The sequence below is a fragment of the Salmo trutta genome, chromosome 30 (genome assembly GCF_901001165.1).
Source record: "Salmo trutta chromosome 30, fSalTru1.1, whole genome shotgun sequence".
Classification (NCBI taxonomy): domain Eukaryota; kingdom Metazoa; phylum Chordata; class Actinopteri; order Salmoniformes; family Salmonidae; genus Salmo; species Salmo trutta.
In genome coordinates this window covers 5,506,512-5,524,851 of record NC_042986.1, presented here as the reverse complement: position 1 = coordinate 5,524,851, position 18,340 = coordinate 5,506,512, and the positions used below count along the sequence as shown (strand labels likewise).

General features: G+C 40.3%; 1 protein-coding gene across 6 annotated transcripts in view; it reads right to left on the bottom strand.

Moving 5' to 3' along the window:
- Nucleotides 1–505: 505 nt before the first annotated feature.
- LOC115168980 (ubiquitin conjugation factor E4 B) overlaps nt 506–18,340 on the bottom strand; it is an 87,321-nt gene continuing 69,486 nt past the window's right edge. For 5 of the 6 annotated variants that reach the window (XM_029724572.1, XM_029724574.1, XM_029724575.1 and 2 more), the window contains 5 exons: nt 18,175–18,309; nt 13,693–13,884; nt 5,713–5,887; nt 952–1,098; nt 508–753 (listed from right to left, as the gene is read on the bottom strand). In XM_029724572.1, coding sequence (XP_029580432.1) covers nt 686–753; nt 952–1,098; nt 5,713–5,887; nt 13,693–13,884; nt 18,175–18,309 — 717 coding nt within the window. In that variant the 3' untranslated portion in view covers nt 508–685. Of the gene's footprint in view, nt 754–951; nt 1,099–5,712; nt 5,888–13,692; nt 13,885–18,174; nt 18,310–18,340 lie in introns of all 6 variants that reach the window. The other variant, XM_029724573.1, reaches the window with a different exon arrangement.

Genomic DNA, 18,340 nt, shown 5'->3' with positions numbered 1-18,340 from the left:
TAAGAATGTTGAGTATCAACATGCGAGTGTACCTACAATTTTTCACAGATTATTTCACTTAAAAAGTGAAAATCTGACAGGGGAGACTGAAGATCTGACTACCAGCACAACATTTAGATTTGTCCTCTCTGAATAAACGTATTTTTCTCCCCCTGACTTGCTTTGGAGTTTGTGTTATTGAAGAATAACATAAATTGCTAACAGTGGCTTGTCATTGTTGATAGACAATCTTTTTTATGAACTGTAACTATGAACTGTTGCGTTTTTATATTTTTGTCCAGTGAAAGTTTTACTACTTAACCAAAATGGATCTCCATTCCCATATCCTAAATGTATCACCCTCCCTACAAAACTCAGATAAAATGAACAATGAATAAGGCGATTGACTGCATTCTGCTGCTAAAACCTGTAGGCTGTGACAACTGCTTATCTTTGCAGCGTTATATGCATTCACTCCGTTAAATATATGCATATGTAGATATATACACACACAGTCATGAGAAAAAATGTTTAAAAGTCGTAATTTTATTATGTTTCATTTTTAGAGCCAAGGGCCTTCAGATGACCATCTGAGAAAATAAGGATAAAGGGAGAAAAATCACATTTCTTTTATTCTATTTTTTCTTGATGGCATTGAATTCAGTCGTGGTGATAACATCCCTTACCCCCGGAGTTGGGGGTGTCACTAGAGGAAACGTCCCTGGCCTTGCTTCTCTCTCATCCATGCCTGGATCCTCTCCTTCAGTTCAGGGACTGTGAATAAAGACACAATGACACAGCAAAACATGACCACAAACCCCTGAGGACCTTAACAGTTAATAAGGTGTGCTAGTAGGACATGTTGCCTAAAAGAAAATAGAAAATAAACAGACTTCAATTGCAGTTAGTGTGCTGTTCCCCATCTTTCATGATCAACTCTTGACTGGAAGACCATGCTGTGTGTGTACATACGTGACTCCAGCATGCTTTCGTTGAGAGGCTGTCTGTTAAAGGGGTCAGTTGGGGAGTTGAGAAGGTGGCGGAGGATGATGGCTCGGTCCATGATGTTCCCAGAGGGCAGTATCACAGGGTCAGTCATTAATGTGTCCATCAGAGGGTCTGTGGACACACACATACAGACAAAAACAAAGATAAAATTACATTTTATCTTCAATTAAAATTAAATTCATAAAATCAACATATATTTTCCTCTCTTCAGACATTGTTATTACGCTCTCTGCAATTATTTTTTCATGCAAGTGTCTATGCTAAAAATAAAGTAGACTATAGAAACGCAAAAATAAATCTTAATTAAGATACGGTAATTATCTTTAAATTAAAAGTTGTGTCCTATATTGAAAGGTTGCTGTACTGTAGTACAGGGCTTTATATGTTACACGTGAGGACTGTCATGACTGGCCTGTTCAGGTCATGTTACCATGGATCACAGTCCTACAGAGACATCTCTCACTGCCGCAGAGGTGGGGGTTTATGACACCGAACGCCCATTGTAAATCTTAAGGCAGCAGACGAATCCTTTGTCCTCTCAGTATGGAGGATGGAATGTGTGAGTGGGCCACATGGAGAACCTACCTCAGGACGGTAACACGCAATAAATGGACTTCGGGACAATATATTCCATCAGCCAAAATGTTGGTAACAACGATAGATGGAATATGAAAATGAATGCCGTTTTTATGTTATTAAAAGTTAAATGACGACGTTATAACGAAAACGTAACTTGAGGAGTTTTCATAATAGGTACCCAATGTTTGCATACTGTGCATTGTGTGGAAAGTCTCCAGATCAAATATAATGTTTTTGGTAAAGATCAAATGAGAAGTTAGTTGTCTAAACCGGATCTGAGTAAAATACAGACCTTGCCTCGTAACTAGATACGCCATAAAGATGGAAACACCCCTTTGTGACCCGGGGGTATAAAACATGTGAGTTAAGAATTTACAAGCAGACTAGGTGACCACGAGCTGCAGCCGAGTTGTCGCAACCCCAAAACTCAACACGAGGTTGAAGTCAGAGGAACCTCAATCAATTCTACGGTTGAGTAGCTGTATCTAAGGTGAATTCAAGCAGGACCACCCGGTTATTCTCTCCAAGGAATTGTGCGTCTACACTGCTTTCATTCCCACGCTGGAACCATCTACACGGCTGACCGTCCTCAGAAGACCCCTCTTACAGAACGAGGGTGAGGAAACAGACCACTAAGAGAAAGGACACTGACATCGTGTGGACAAGCAGAGACTTACACCCGGTAACAAAAGAGGTGCCGCCATCAGAGGAGAAGGCGGAACTCGGTCCATGAAGAGATACCCCAACGGAGACCTTCGACAAGTAATTACATTATATTCTGACCTGTAAGTTGGCAGTTCGGGGCAAGGTGTCAGGGCTAAACCAAGTATAGTTTACAAATGTATCCAAGTGTGCTTTTGTCTCATGCACTCTCTCTCTAAATCCCCATTTTGTGTAACACATGTCATTGTGTTGGCTCGCTAGGGACCTGGTTCATTGTACTATGTTCTAATCAATAACCTAGACTGTGTGTGTGTGTGTGTGTGTGTGTGTGTGTGTGTGGTGTATGTGTGTATATATATATATATATATATATATATATATATATATATATATATATATATCTTATATTATCATTTAGCTCGTTAGTAAATAAATAATCAACTCAATTGGTGTGGTACGGAATGATTTAGTGAGAGCCGGGATTTTGCAGATTTACAAACTATGCGACGTTCAGGACGAGACTGTAGAGGAAATTAATTAATTAGCGACTGCTGTAAAAATCAATATTCTGATACTCTGAGTTAATATGGGAAACGGAAACTCATTAAAACAAACTTTTCCCATGGTGCCCCAGGTTACAGAGTTAATAATTACCTGATTAGTTTAATCACGTAGTTATAAACATAGTTAATTATTGGATAAACAGCAGTCGTCACATTAATGAGACCAACGTTATGATAGGACTCAATCACGATTTATGGCATTGTCTGGATGGCTGACCATACGTTCGCAATCACAAAAGTCAAACACCTTATCCATGGCTTTTTTATGGGAGAGACGTTCCCCATAGAACCCTGGGAGCACGGACACCGTCGGGGGTATGAAGACATGGGTATGAAGACATGTCCAGTTGCGAATTTTGATAGGTTTTATTTTACTGTAAGTGCTATAAATGTATTTTTACAGAGTTACTGTCTTAATCTGTCCGTTGGACGGCAGTCAGTTCAAAGAGGGAGCGACACAGCTGTCCTATAATTTAGATAATTGAGGTTCAAGAATGTGTGTGGTGTTTTTAATCCCTGTTGTTTATTGTTTTGGCCAAACAAAGTGATATTAATTAGACGATGGGAGATAGAGATTTGGCGCTCTGGGAAGAATAAAAGACAGGTGGAAACTCAAGGAGCCATTGTAAACCAATCTCCTGGTGTAGTGTTCCGTTACACAATAGTGTTTTTTATACTTTGAGATATCTTTTGACATTGAAGACTTCTGGTACGTACCGGTAATACATCGGAGTACTTTGAAATGGATACGAACAGTATATTTCTGATTAATATTCCTTGAATTATTATATGATCTAATGGTAAATGTTATTCACATTACACATAGCATATATACAGTGCATTCCGACAGTATTCAGACCTCTTGCCTTTTTCCACATTCTGTTATTGTACAGCCTTATTTTAAAATGGATTAATATTTTTTTTTTACATCAATCTACACACAATACCCCATAATGACAAAGCAAAAACAGGTTTTTAGATTTTTTCTTTTTACAGAAATAAGTATTCAGACCCTGTGCTATGACACTCGAAATTGAGCTCAGGTGCAGTCGGTTTCCGTAGATCATGTTTCTACAACTTGGAGTCCACCTGTGGTATATACAATTGATTGGACATGATTAGGAAAGGCATACACCTGTCTATATAAGGTCTCACAGTTGACAGTGCATGTCAGAGCAAAAACCAAGCCATGAGGTCGACGGAAGTGTCAGTAGAGCTGAGACAGGATTGTGTCGTGGTACATATCTGGGGAAGGGTACCAAAACATTTATGCAGCACTGAAGGTCCCCTAGAACACAGTGGCCTCCATCATTCTTAAATGGAAGTTTGGAACCACCAAGACTCCTCCTAGAGCTGGCCGCCCAGCCAAACTGAACAATCAGGGAGAAGGACCTTGGTACGGCCCAGTACATTACTGGGGCCAAGCTTCCTGCCATTCAGGACTTCTATATCAGGCGGTGTCAGAGGAAGGCCCTAAAAATCGTCAAAGACTCCATCCACCCCCCACCCCCTTTACACTGCTGCTACTCTGTTTATTATTTATGCATATTCACTTTAACTCTACCTACATGTACATGTTACCTCAACTAACCGGTGCCCCCACACATTGACTCTGTACCGGTACTACCTGTATATAGCCTCGCTTGTTATTTTACTGCTGCCGTTTAATTATTTGTAACTTTTATTTTCTATTTTCTGTTTTTTTACTTAACACTTAACAAAAAAAATCTTAACTTCTTAAAGTATGGTTGGTTAAGGACTTGTAAGCAAGCATTTCACTGTAAGCTCTACACCTGTTGTATTCAGCACATGTGACAAATAAAATTTGATGAGTCGGTCAGGGAGGTGACCAAGAACCCGATGGTCACTGACAGAGCTCCAGAGTTCCTCTGTTGAGATGGGAGAACCTTCCAGAAAGACAACCATCTCTGCAGCACTCTACCAATTAGGCCTTTATGGTAGAGTGGCCATGCAGAATCCACTCCTCAGCCCGCTTGGTGTTTACCAAATGGCACCTAAAGGACTTTCAGACCATGAGAAACAAGATTATCTGATGAAACCAAGAATGAACTCATTGGCCTGAATGCCAAGCGTCACATCTGGGGGAAACCTGTCACCATCCCTACGGTGAAGCACGGTGGTGGCAGCATCATGCTGTGGGGATGTTTTTCAGCAGAAGGGACTGAGAGACTGGTCAGGATTGAGGGAAAGATGAATGGAGCAAAGTACAGAGAGATCCTTGATGAAGTCCTGAGCGCTCTGGAGCACGTTTTCAAGACGACCCTAAGCACAGAGCCAAAACAACGCAGGAGGGGCTTCTGGACAAGTCTCTGAATATCTTTGAGTGGGCCAGCAAGAGCTCGGACTTGATCCCGATCGAGCCTCTCTGGAGAGAACTGAAAATAGCTGTGCAGCAACACTCCCCATCCAACCTGACAGAGCTTGAGAGGCTCTGCAGAGAAGAATGGGAGAAATTCCCCAAATATAGGTATAAGATAGCCCAGTCTAAGCGGTCTGTGTGACCCTCATTACTCACAAAATGTCACGTATTTTGCCACGATAGAGGGTCTTCCTTTTACTTGCATGTCCCAATCAAACTGACTTAAAGTCAGCTCATTTGACCGAAGTCGTGGACTCATGAAAAAATCCTACGGACGTTCAGAACATTGCGGACAGATATGTAAGGTACAGAACAGACACGGTGCTGTAGCAGGCCTAATGTGGAATAGAGGACTGTGACCAGTCTTAGTAATTTAAGTCGTACTGTGACGTTGCATCCAAATGAACATGCTGCTGCGGTCAGGGGCAAATACTAACACAATAAATAAAATATGTTTTGTTCCAAAACTTGCCAGTTTGAACACTAGAAAGTGAATTTAAACACTTGCGAGTTTGAACACTGGAAAAGTTGAACACTTGCCTTTAAACTCGTCAGGTGCGTCACTGTAGTCCATTTCGGACTGAGAGTTCCTGGCGACTATCTCCTCCACCTTCTCCGATAACAGCTTGAATTTTTCAATGGTGATGGTGGACTTGATCCCGGCTTTCTTCATCTTGGAAATCACTTCCTCAAAGAGCTCTCGGCTGTATGACCGCTGGAAAGGGGAGAGAAAGAACACCATGTAAGCCTGTGGAGTGTTTATTACTACACACCATAGCAAAATGTTCTGCAACATTAGATCCCTCCACACTTTGGCCTGTTTGGTTCCTAGTGAATACATCCCTGGAAAGGGGGTAAGGGGAGCAAACAAACAGCCTTTCGGGGGAATTTTCCGTGAGAGGCATAAGGATGTAAGTGTGTCATTCTTCCAAATTATAACCAAATTGAGATGTCAGCATGGTCTGTACTGACAGCACAGTCACTAGGACTGCTATTTCTTCCCCAGGCTTTGTATTGTGGCTAACAACTATGTGCCTCGAATTTCATAATTAAGTACTTTACGCAAACCTGGTATAATGACATACACTCCCCTCCATGTACTTGGACAGTGAAGCAACGTTTTTTTACATTTGGCTCTATACTCCAGCATTTTGGATTTGAGATCAAATGTTTCACTCGAGGCAACAATACAGAATGTCACCTTTAATTTCAGGGTATTTTCATACATATCCGTTTTAATGTTTAGAAATGAAAGCACTTTATGTATCCAGTTCTCCCCCAGATGAAGTCTTTGGACAAATTCACGTACTGTATTAGTCAGTCAAAAGATTAGTATTTCGTCCCATACTCCTTGCTTGTGACTACAAACTCGGATGCATTTGTGGTTTGTTTTGGGTTATGTGTTGCCCAATAGTAACAATGGTGAATGGAGTATTTTTTGTTTTAATAAGTGAGTAGATAAGACATTTCTGAACACTTCCAAATGAATCCTGATAATAACATGATTTAAAAAAAATCATCAATAATGACAGATGTCGTTCAAAGGCTACAACAAAACGCGCTAAACTCTCACCATTACCAATAACAGGCGAGAGGTTAGCATTTTTTGGGGGGTATGCTCTTTGTGCCTCTAACTTTCTCACTCATCATTATCCATGTGTTCAGAAATACACTACCGTTCAAAAGTTTGGGGTCACTTAGAAATGTCCTTGTTTTTGAAAGAAAAAAAAGAGCTTTGTCCATTAAAATAACATCAAATTGATCAGAAATACAGTGTAGACATTGTTAATGTTGTAAATGACTATTGTAGCTGGAAACGGCTGATTTTTTATGGAATATCTACATAGGCGTACAGAGGCCCATTATCAGCAACCATCACTCCTGTTTTCCAATGGCACGTTGTGTTAGCTAATCCAAGTTGATCATTTTAAAAAGGCTAATTGACCATTAGAAAATCCTTTTGCAATTATGTTAGCACAGCTGAAAACTGTAGTGCTGATTAAAGAAGCAATAAAACTGGCCTTCTTGAGACTAGTTGAGTATCTGGAGCGTCAGCATTTGTGGGTTCGATTACAGGCTCCAAAATGGCCCGAAACAAATACCTTTCTTCTGAAACTCGTCAGTGTATTCTTGATCTGAGAAATGAAGGCTATTCCATGTGAGAAATTGCCAAGAACCTGAAGATCTCGTACAACTGTGTACTACTCCCTTCACAGAACAGCGCAAACTGGCTCTAACCAGAATAGAAAGAGGAGTGGGAGGCCCTGGTGCACAACTGAGCAAGAGGACAAGTACATTAGTGTCTAGTTTGAGAAACAGACGCCTCCCAAGTCCTTAGCTGGCAGCTTCATTAATAGTACCACAAAACACCAGTCTCAACGTCAACAGTGAAGAGGCAACTCCGGGATGCTGGCCTTCTAGGCGGAGTTCCTCTGTCCAGTGTCTGTGTTCTTTTGTCCATCTTAATCTTTTATTTTTATTGGCCAGTCTGAGATATGGCTTTTTATTTGATGAGTCCAAATTTTTGGTTTTTGGTTCCAACCGCCGTGTCTTTGTGAGATGCAGAGTAGGTGAACGGGTGATCTCCGCAGAAGCATGAGGTGGTGGTGTTATGGTGTGGGGGTGCTTTGCTGGTGACACTGTCTGTGATTTATTTAGAATTCAAGGCACACTTAACCAGCATGGCTTCCACAGCATTCTGCAGCAATACGCCATCCCATCTGGTTTGCGCTTCGTGGGACTATCATTTGTTTTTCAACAGGACATTGACCCAACACACCTCCAGGCTGTGTAAGGGCTATTTGACCAAGAAGTAGAGTGATGGAGTGCTGCATCAGATGACCTGGCCTCCACAATCACCCAACATCAACCCAATAGAGATGGTTTGGGATGAGTTGGACCGCAGAGTGAAGGAAAAGCAGCCAACAAGTGCTCAGCATATGTGGGAACTCCTTCAAGACTGTTGGAAAAGCATTCCAGGTGAAGCTGGTTGAGAGAATGCCAAGAGGGTGCAAAGCTGTCAAGGCAAAGGGTGGCTATTTGAAGAAACTCAAATATAAAATATATTTTTGGTTACTACATGATTCCATATGTGTTATTTCATAGTTTTGATGTTCTCTCTATTATTCTACAATTTTGAAAACAGTAAAAATAAAGAAAAACCCTAAATGAGTATGTGTGTCAAACTTTTCACTGGTACTGTTGTACCCAACATCCTACCGCAGAGCAAGACGTGGAATAGAATCAAATTGTGAAAAGCCACCCACGGAACCCCACCCCAACAACCCTGTATACAGTATCAGTTCTCTATGTCTGACAAGTAGTATGGAGCTGCAGCTTTGAGTATTGTTTCTTTACCCTATGTGATGTACTGCCTTGTGAATCTGGTGATGTTTTTTTTCTGCCTGTTCAGAGAAAATAGCCATTGAAGTTAATTGCATTATTTACCATGAATTAGTGTTAAAGTACCAGGTTTTGCCCACTAACTAGATGCCAATGTTCCTGCTACTGCCATACCCTTTTTATCAATTTAGCTGGTCTAGTGTTTATTAAATGGATCACAATATTTTCTTTGCAACTTTGGGTAGAAAACCAGTAGCTTTTGCTCATGATGAAAATATATTGTGTGGTCATCCTCACATGTCAAGCCAGTCCTTAATGAAAGCAATTCAGTTTGCCCGTTTCTTAAGCTGGGTGTACACTACACGATTTTGGCACCGATTTAGCAGTCCCGACAAGTTTTTGAGATGGGGGACAAAATCCCTGTCTTTGCCTATTCAGGGAGCACGGCCTTCACAGACACTCGTTTAACGTGAGCAGGTCAGAGACGCAAACTGAGGGCTACCGATCTCGTCTTTGAGCTGTCCCAGACGTCCGAATATTTTCATACATTTGATTTTATCAGCACAAAATCTGCAATGCTCTTGTAGTGTGAGATGTGCAACGACAAACTGGTACTGGAGTAAAACGTGCTTTTATAAGCCCAGTCATTGCGCAACAAATAACCATTCTAAATGCAACCACGTGTCAAACATTTGAGGGATGGCCACGATTAAAAATAGCTAGTACTTTTGGTTCTCAATATCAACTTGTAATTCAAGCATCTTAGTCAACAGTAGGCAGGCTAATAGCACATCACCCACTACTTTGCAACGTGAGCTTGAGGCAGTAGAATTGTTTGAAAGCTTAACGTTTTACTTATAAATTTCTTTGCTTCAAAGTAGCCTAGCGAAAATCCAACCATAGAAACGTGGAGGCAATTTCTTTTATAAAGACCCTCATGCCATTAACAATACTTTTTTTTTTAGTTGTCCAGAAGACAAAGCCACAATCCTAGTCATATTAGCAACCCATCCTAGTTGTTGCTATTAGATTCCCCATCTTTTTAAATTCTAATAGAGATTTTCATCTCTCACATATGGAACCACGCGCTGTGCGCTGTTTAGAACTGCGTTTTCCCACGAATTGCCTTTTGGTAAATGTGAAACTTATGTTTTATTAGCTGCTTCATTACAGGAGTTGCATGTTCAACAATTGGCTATAGCCATTTGACTAAGATGACAGGCTTGCTATTGTTGCATGTTTCCATTAAGCTCTTAATTAAAAATGTCAGTTCCTTGTATGCAAGGATAGTAGGCCATTTTCTGTTGGTCACATCATTTTACTGTTCGAAATGTTGTTGTTTGTTGACCAGTTAAGGAGGGTTGGTTAGTCGGCAGCAAATTGACCGACATTTTCATCCCTAATTATAAAGCATTGCATTGCAGTCATTTTTATCAATACAACTATTCTAAAACATAGCGATATGTAGTGTGATTAGTGACATTTACCATTAAACCCAACATTACAAAACACTATATACTGTGAGTGTTTGGGACTTTTACCATTATTCAAGACCATAATATTGAAACCATTAGAACTGCTGTAGCCTAATGATTTGCTTTAAACCACACACAGATGGGCCGTTTCCTGGAGACAGATTAAGCCTAAGAGAAGGACAAACTGCCTTCATGGAGGAATGGCTTGAACTGTCCAGAACAGAATACGGGAGGCGTACAGTGCCTCTTAGAACCATGACTACATGAAGCTCTATTCCACATCAAGTAACTCATGCAGCAGTAAGAAACAGATAAAAGTACACCTTTATGGAACAGCGGGGACTGTGAAGCAACACAAACAAAGGCACAGACACACGCATACAAACACACACTTACACGTGGATTTTGTGTTATAGATATGTGGTAGTAGAGTAGGGGCCTGAGGGCACACACTTAATGTGTTGTGAATGTTTTTAAAATTGTATAAACTGCATTCATTTTGCTGGACCCCGGGAAGAGTAGCTGCTGCCTTGGAAGCAGCTAATGGGGATACATAATAAAACACAAATACAAAAAAACTGAGGATGACCACACAATGCATTTACATCATGAAGAAAAGCAATTGGTTTTCTATCCAAATGTTGTGATCCATTTTAAACACAAGAAACCAGCAAAATGGATAAAAGGATGTGGCAGTAGCAGGAACAGAGGCATTTAGTGGGCAAAACCTGATACTTAAAATTCATTTATGGTAAATAATGCAAGCAACTTCAATGGGAAATGTCTCTGAACAGGGGGGAAAAAACATCACCAGATGCAGAGGGCATACATTACATAGGATGAAGAAGCAATACTCCAAACCTCTGCTCCATACTACGTGTCAGACAGAGAACTGTTACTGTATGCTGTTTGTTGGGGTATCCGTGGGAGGTCTTTGATCATTTTCCTGGATTCCTCATACCTTACTCATTGTTAAGAAGAATTATGGTCCAAATCAGATGTTAGGTACTATAATTATTGAACATTATATTATGAATCCTATAAATTAAAAAAATCAAATTTGGGTGCGATCAATTAGCTTAATCAATTTAAACAAAACAATGTTTCATGAATGTTAATCTTATCTGTTTCTAATTACAGAAACTATTTCCAAAAAATCTGAGATGGTGGGTGTTGAAATCCTGTTTTTTGAGGTGCAATGACCTTTGGGGGATTATATACAGTGCCTTCAGAAAGTATTCATAACCCTTGACTAATTCCATATTTTGTTATGTTACTGCCCAAATGCTAAATTTATCAAATATATTTTCTCACCCATCTACACACAATAACCCCCTAATGACAAAGTGAAAACATGTTCAGACATTTTTGCAAATATATAGAAAATTAAATACACAAATATCAAATTTACATACGTATTCACGCTCCTGAGTCAATACTTTGTAAAAGCACCTTGGCAGCGATAACAGCAGAGTCTTTCTAGGTAAGTCTAAGAGCTTTCCACACCTGGATTGTGCAATATTTGCCCATAATTCTTTAAAAAATTATTCAAGCTTTTTCAAAATCAGTTTGATCATTGCTAGACAACCATGTTCAGGTCTTGACATAGATTTTCAAGTAGATCAAAACTATAACTCAGACACTCAGGAACATTCACTGTCTTCTTGGTAAGCAACTCCAGTGTAGATTTGGCCTTTTGTTTAGGCTATTGTCCTTCCAGTGCCTTGTGGAAAGCAGACTGAACCAAGTTTCCTCTAGGATTTTGCTTGTGCTTAGCTCTATTAAGTTTATTTTTTATCCTGAAAGACTTCCCAGCCCTTAACGATTACAAGCATACCCATAACATGATGCAGCCACCACTATGCTTGAAAATATGGAGAGTGGTACTCAGTAATGTGTTGTATTGGATTTACCCCAAACATACACTTTGTATTCAGGACAAAAAGTAAATTGCATCTTTATAGTGAGTGGGTGTATGGATACACCATCCAAAGTGCAATTTAACTTTACCATGCTCAAAAGGATATTCAATATCAGTTTATTATTTTACCCATCTACCAATAGGTACCCTTATTTGCGAGGCATTGGAAAACCTCCCTGGTCTTTGTGGTTGAATCTGTGTTTGAAATTCTCTGCTCGATTGAGGGACCGTACAGAAAAATGTATATGTGGGATACAGAGATGAGATAGTCAATCAAAAATGTTGTTAAACACTATTATTCCACACCGATTGAGGCCATGCAACTTGTGACTTGTTAAGCACATTTTTACTCAAACGTATTTATGCTACCCATAAAAGGGTTTGAACACTATACATATTAGCTCAAGACAAACTTCTCATTTTTAATTCATTTGTAAACATTTCTAAAAACACAATTCCACTTAGGCATAATGAGGTATTGTGTTTAGGCCAGTGACAAAACATCTCAATTTAATCTATTTTAAATTCCGACTAATACAAAAAAATGTGGAATAAGTCAAAGGGGTATGAATACTTTCTGAAGGCACTGTACATGAAGTGCTTTCATTTCTAAAGTTAATTTAACCTTTATATAACTAGGCAAGTCAGTTATGAACAAGTTCTTATTTGCCTACCCCGACCAAACCCTCCCCTAACCCGGATGACACTGAGCCAATTGTGACTCCCGATAACGTCCGGTTGTGATACAGCACGGGATCGAACCAGGGTCTGTAGTGATGCCTCTAGCACTGAGATGCAGTGCCTTATTCATACACCACATTATGTGTTACATCCTGAATTCTAAATGTTTTACACACAACACACCTAAAATAAACCTAATTTACGTAAGTTTTCACACCCATTTGCTACGACACTACAAATTGTTATTTTTATAAATTTGCAAAAACTTCTAAAAACCTGTTTTTAACTCTGTCATTATGGGGTATTGTGTGTAGATTACTGAGGAGTTTTTATTTATTTAATCCATTTTAGAATAAGGCTGTAACATAACAAAATGTGGAAAAAGTGAAGGGGTCTGAATACTTTCCTTAGGCACTGTACTGTATCTGGGGAAGGGTCTAAAACAATTTCTAGAGTGTTGGAGACCACTGTGCTCTTGGAAACTTCCATCATTGGAACTACCCAGACTCTGCCTAGAGCTAGCCATCCGACCAAACTGAGCAACCAGGCATGAAGGACCTTGGTCAGGAAGCTGACCAAGAACCCAATGACCACTCTGACAGAATTACAGAGTTCATTGGCTGAGATAGGGGAACCTGCCAGAAGGACTACAGTCCTTCACTAATCTGGGCTTTATGGGAGAGTGGCTGTAGTATAGAACCAAATAAAAAAATATATACTTTACTCTGGGAGGGGAGTGTAGGTGTGTAACCATAGAAATTTGAGTCAGTAGAACTGTTTTTACTTCCTGATTCACTGCTATGGGTACACTCAATATACAGTCAGGCTGCTGAGTTATTTTAATGTATAAAGCTCTTTATTTAGCAAGGCTTAGGGTTTAGTTTAGATGAGATTAATGTATTCGTCATAAATGTTAAATCTTTCTGGTCATACATATATACATACAAAGTTATACAGTAGAGCATCCATACAAAAATGTATTGGGGCCTACTTCTACTCAGACATGGGTTCAAATACTTAACATTGTTGCCAGATGGGTGGGGTTTGCAGTTTTGGGACTTTTCTATTTGAAAACTCAGGTATGCGACTACTACAGTTTACCTGGTCGTCGGCGATGGCCTTGGCGAAGCGGGCACAGTCAAGTTGCAGGTAAATGTCAGTAAGCTGGTCTAGGAGCTTTTTGGGCTCAAAACCGTACTTCTCTGGGTTCTCCACCTTCAGGTCCCGGCACTTGGGCCCGCATAGCTGCTGGAGGTTAAAGTTCAGCATGGCCGCCAGACGAGGCCCCAACTCCTGGAACGCACAAAGCAGGAAGTTCAGTCACCAGGGAAAATATTTGTGTATCTACGTCGATGAATAGGAATGGTTTAAGGTTACTATTGAAGTAGGCTTTACACCGTACAGGGCTTGACATTAAGGTAAATTTGCCAGTGGCACACCGGGCCAGTACCAAGTGAAAATCCTGGCCAACACCACAGGAAAGAAAGTTAGTGTCTTAAAATACTTAAACATTTTGTTTTGTTACAGCCTGATTTCAAAATGTATAAAATATTTTTTTCCTAACCCATCTACACACAATAACACCCTAACGACAAAGTGAACACATGTTTCATTAATTAATTGAAAATGAAATACAAAATCAAATTTACATAAGTATTCACACCCTCGAGTCAATACATGTTAGAATCATCTTTGGCAGCAATTACAGCTGTGTCTTTATGGGTAAGTCTCTAAGAGCTTTGCACACCTGAATTGTACAATATTTGCACATTCATTAAAAAAAAAAAATATTCAAGCTCTGTCAAGTTGGTTGTTGATCATTGCTAGAAAGCCATTTAAGTCTTGCTGTAAAATTTCGAGACGATTTAAGTCAAAACTGTAACTAGACCACTCAGGAACATTCAATGTCGTCTTGGTAAGCAACTCCAGTGTAGATTTGGCCTTGTGTTTTAGGTTATTGTCCTGCTGAAAGGTGAATTTGTCACCCAGTGTCGGTTGGAAAGCAGACAACCAGGTTCCCTCTAGGATTTTGCCTGTGCTTAGCACAATTCCGTTTCTTTTTATCCTAAAAAACTCCCTAGTCCTTGCCGATGACAAGCATACCCATAACATGATGCAGCCACCCCCATGCTTGAAAATATGAAGAGTGGTGATTTGTTGGATTTGCTCCAAACATAACGCTTTGTATTCAGGATGTAAAGTTAATTTCTTTGCCGTATTTGCAGTTTTACTTTAGATCCTTACTGCAGGGATGCACTGAAACATGCAAAAAAAATCCCTGCTAGGGGGAAATGCAGGTTTTAACTAAATAAACAACAAAATAATATGATCTACATGATCAGTCTCTGTGTGTACAATAAAAAGTGTTTAATGTGAACCTAACCTAGCTAAAAAATGTAAAGAAAGCAATCCAAAGTTATTTGCTGCCTAGACTTTACAGCAAATGGCACTCAAGTCTAGAGAAAAAAAACAATACACTAATATTAGTTAGCCATGACAGCCTTTATAATAGAACGCTTGTGACCACACACAAATATTGCACTTGGGAAAAAAACTTCTTAAAGTAGAAATAGAATGAAACAGGCATTCTGTTTTTGCTCTACTATAGTGGCCACTATAGACATCGATCAAGTGCACAAAGCTACATGTGAGCAAAAATAACGTTCACTGAGTAAAATAAAAATATATAATCCCCCTTCACTCACACGTTACTGTCAAGTTCAACACAAAAAGTATCTTTGGGCTACACTGCACATTATTACATTGTACACTTTCCGCTTGTGGACATCAGTTCTACAATGTGCACGCAAAAATGAGAAAGAGGGAAAGTGTGTGGTGTTCCTTTCACCTCTATAGAGGCATCCAGTTTAAACCAGGCCCAGCTCCAGCTACACTTGATCCCTGAATCCACTTGTTTAACAAGCAACGCCTCATTTTCACCTAATTCTCTCATTCTGAAAATTAACCACATACTGTAGAGAGAAAACATTAGTCAACAGATAGTGGTTAGTTCGCTAGCTAGTTAACATCTCACACAGATTGCCAGGGTCCAGTAAGCAACTAACGCGTTATAACTTGAGGAATGGCAAGAAGTCGTATGCCAGTTAATACTATAGCGAATTGGTTAGGTGACTAACGTTAGCTCATCTGATGTTGTAACGTTAGCTAGCTAATGTTAGCTGTCTTACTTTATTAGCAAGCTAATTTTTATATCAAACTCAATTATTTGATCAGATAAGTTGGCTAAAGTTGCTCAACATTTCTCTTGCTAGCTACGGAGAATTTGATCCAGCTAGCAAGATAGTTAACAATGATAATACTTGTTCCACCACACTTTCTCCATCACCTCAAAATGGCAGTAGTTTTTGAAGTCCGCTTCATCACCTTCTCACCCCGTCTCCGTGGTCAAGGCCTCTCACCTAACGTTACCACGTCGTTGTCGTTCAGGGACGCGCCGCGGTAACTGCCGCGCTGCCTTTCCAGAGCGTGTGCTGATGCCGGAACTAGGTTGTCTCTTCTTTCTTCAGTCGGGTGCTGCGCTATATTCTGTTGTGTGAACGATAGGCTGAGCCCTGGATACAGCAGCCAGTATTACTCCAAACGCGCATCACTGGTTCGCTTACAGCCAGTAGTGATTCGACCCCCCCCCAAAAAAAACTTTACTCATCGGATCTACACGATTCACGTAGGTCACCAATTTTGGATTCAAAACAGCGAATTACGCAGAAAGGTGACGAGTTTGCATCCCTGTTATTGCGTCAGACATTGGATAGATTGAGAAGGATTAAATACAAATATACTTTTTCTCTGTTTTGGAGTTTGAAAATGTGCTGGCCAAAGGTACCACGTTCATCTGCACAAACAATAGTGCGCAAGTAGAAACACCATGGGACCACGCAGCCGTCATACCGCTCAGGAAGGAGACGCGTTCTGTCTCCTAGAGATGAACGTACTTTGGGGCAATAAGTGCAAATCAATCCCAGAACAACGGCAAAGGACCTTGTGAAGATGCTGGAGGACACAGGTACAAAAGTATCTATATCCACAGTAAAACGAGTCCTATATCGACATAGCCTGAAAGGCCGCTCAGCAAGGAAGAAGCCACTGCTCCAAAACCGCCATAAAAAAAAAAGCCAGACTATGGTTTGCAACTGCACATGGGGACAAAGATTGTACTTTTTGGTGAAATGTCCTCTGGTCTGATGAAACAAAAATAGAACCGTTTGGCCATAATGACCATCGTTATGTTTCGAGGAAAAAGGGGGAGGCTTGCAAGCCGAAGAACACCATCCCAATCGTGAAGCACGGGGGTGGCAGCATCATGTTGTGGGGGTGCTTTGCTGCAGGAGGGTCTGGTGCACTTCACAAAATAGATGGCATCATGAGGAAAGGAAAATGATGTGGATATATTGAAGCAACATCTTAAGACATCAGTCAGGAAATCAAAGCTTGGTCGCAAATTGGTCTTCCAAATGGACAATGACCCCAAGCATACTTCCAAAGTTGTGACAAAATGGCTTAAGGACAACAAAGTCAAGGTATTGGAGTGGCCATCACAAAGCCCTGACCTCAATCCTATAGAAAATATGTGGGCAGAACTGAAAAAGCGTGTGCGAGCAAGGAGGCCTACAAACCTGACTCAGTTACACCAGCTCTGTCAGGAGGAATGGGCCAAAATTGTGGGAAGCTTGTGGAAGGCTAACCGAAACGTTAAACAATTTAAAGGCAATGCTACCAAATACTAATTGAGTGTATGTAAACTTCTGAACCACTGGGAATGTGATGAAAGAAATAAAAGCTGAAATAAGTCACTACTATTATTCTGACATTTCGCATTCTTAAAATAAAGTGGTGATCCTAACTGACCTTAGACAAGACATTTTTACTGGGATTAAATGTCAGGAATTGGTAAAAACTGAGTTTAAATGTATTTGGCTAAGGTGTATGTAAACTTCAGACTTCAACTGTATTTTGTGCTGCTGCACAGCAATGTTCTATTCTCGGAAGAAAAACAAAAAGGGGATGATTTCGACCACTTAGTAAACAAAAAATGTAGACAAATTAATGTTGTGCCTTACTTTTCCCATCACAGCACTCTTGAAGAAAACGGATGAAGGCACATACCAGGCCGAAACACTTTGGCATTTGTTTTTCAGGTTATTTATATTTCTACCGCTAAGACAATAAACACTTTTTAAATCAAGAAGTTATTCCCTGCGTTTTCTTCAAGAGTGCCTTAATTAGTGAAAAGTAAACCACACAATATATTTTTCTACATTTTCCGTTTACTAAGTGGCCATCATCCCCTTTGTTTTTCCGCCAGTCATAGGATACCCTTTTCAAAGAAGCCTTAAAATGTTTCATCCATTCGAGTAGACCAGCACATAGTTTTTCCTTCTCAATGTTCTATTGTTGTTGTCGGCTGCTGTATGTGGCTATGTTGACAGCCAGTAAAAGTCATGCTAACCTCATCTTTGTCAAAAACAACATTTGTAAATGGGGTGCTCTAGAGCCCCTCTCTGTAGCCTGGAAACAGAGCATGATTCAAATGTGTGTTTTTTTCCTGGTCAGAGTGGTACTCACGGGCCGGAGGAAGGGCTTCTGGACCTGCTTGGTGAGGATGTGGAACATGTCGACCGTCTCTGTAGCCAGGGCAAGGTAGGAGCGTGACACCCGCTCATCCTGGGTTAACTGGGACTGACGGCTCTGCTGCTGCTCCTGAGGGAGAAATGGAGGAACACTCAGTGTT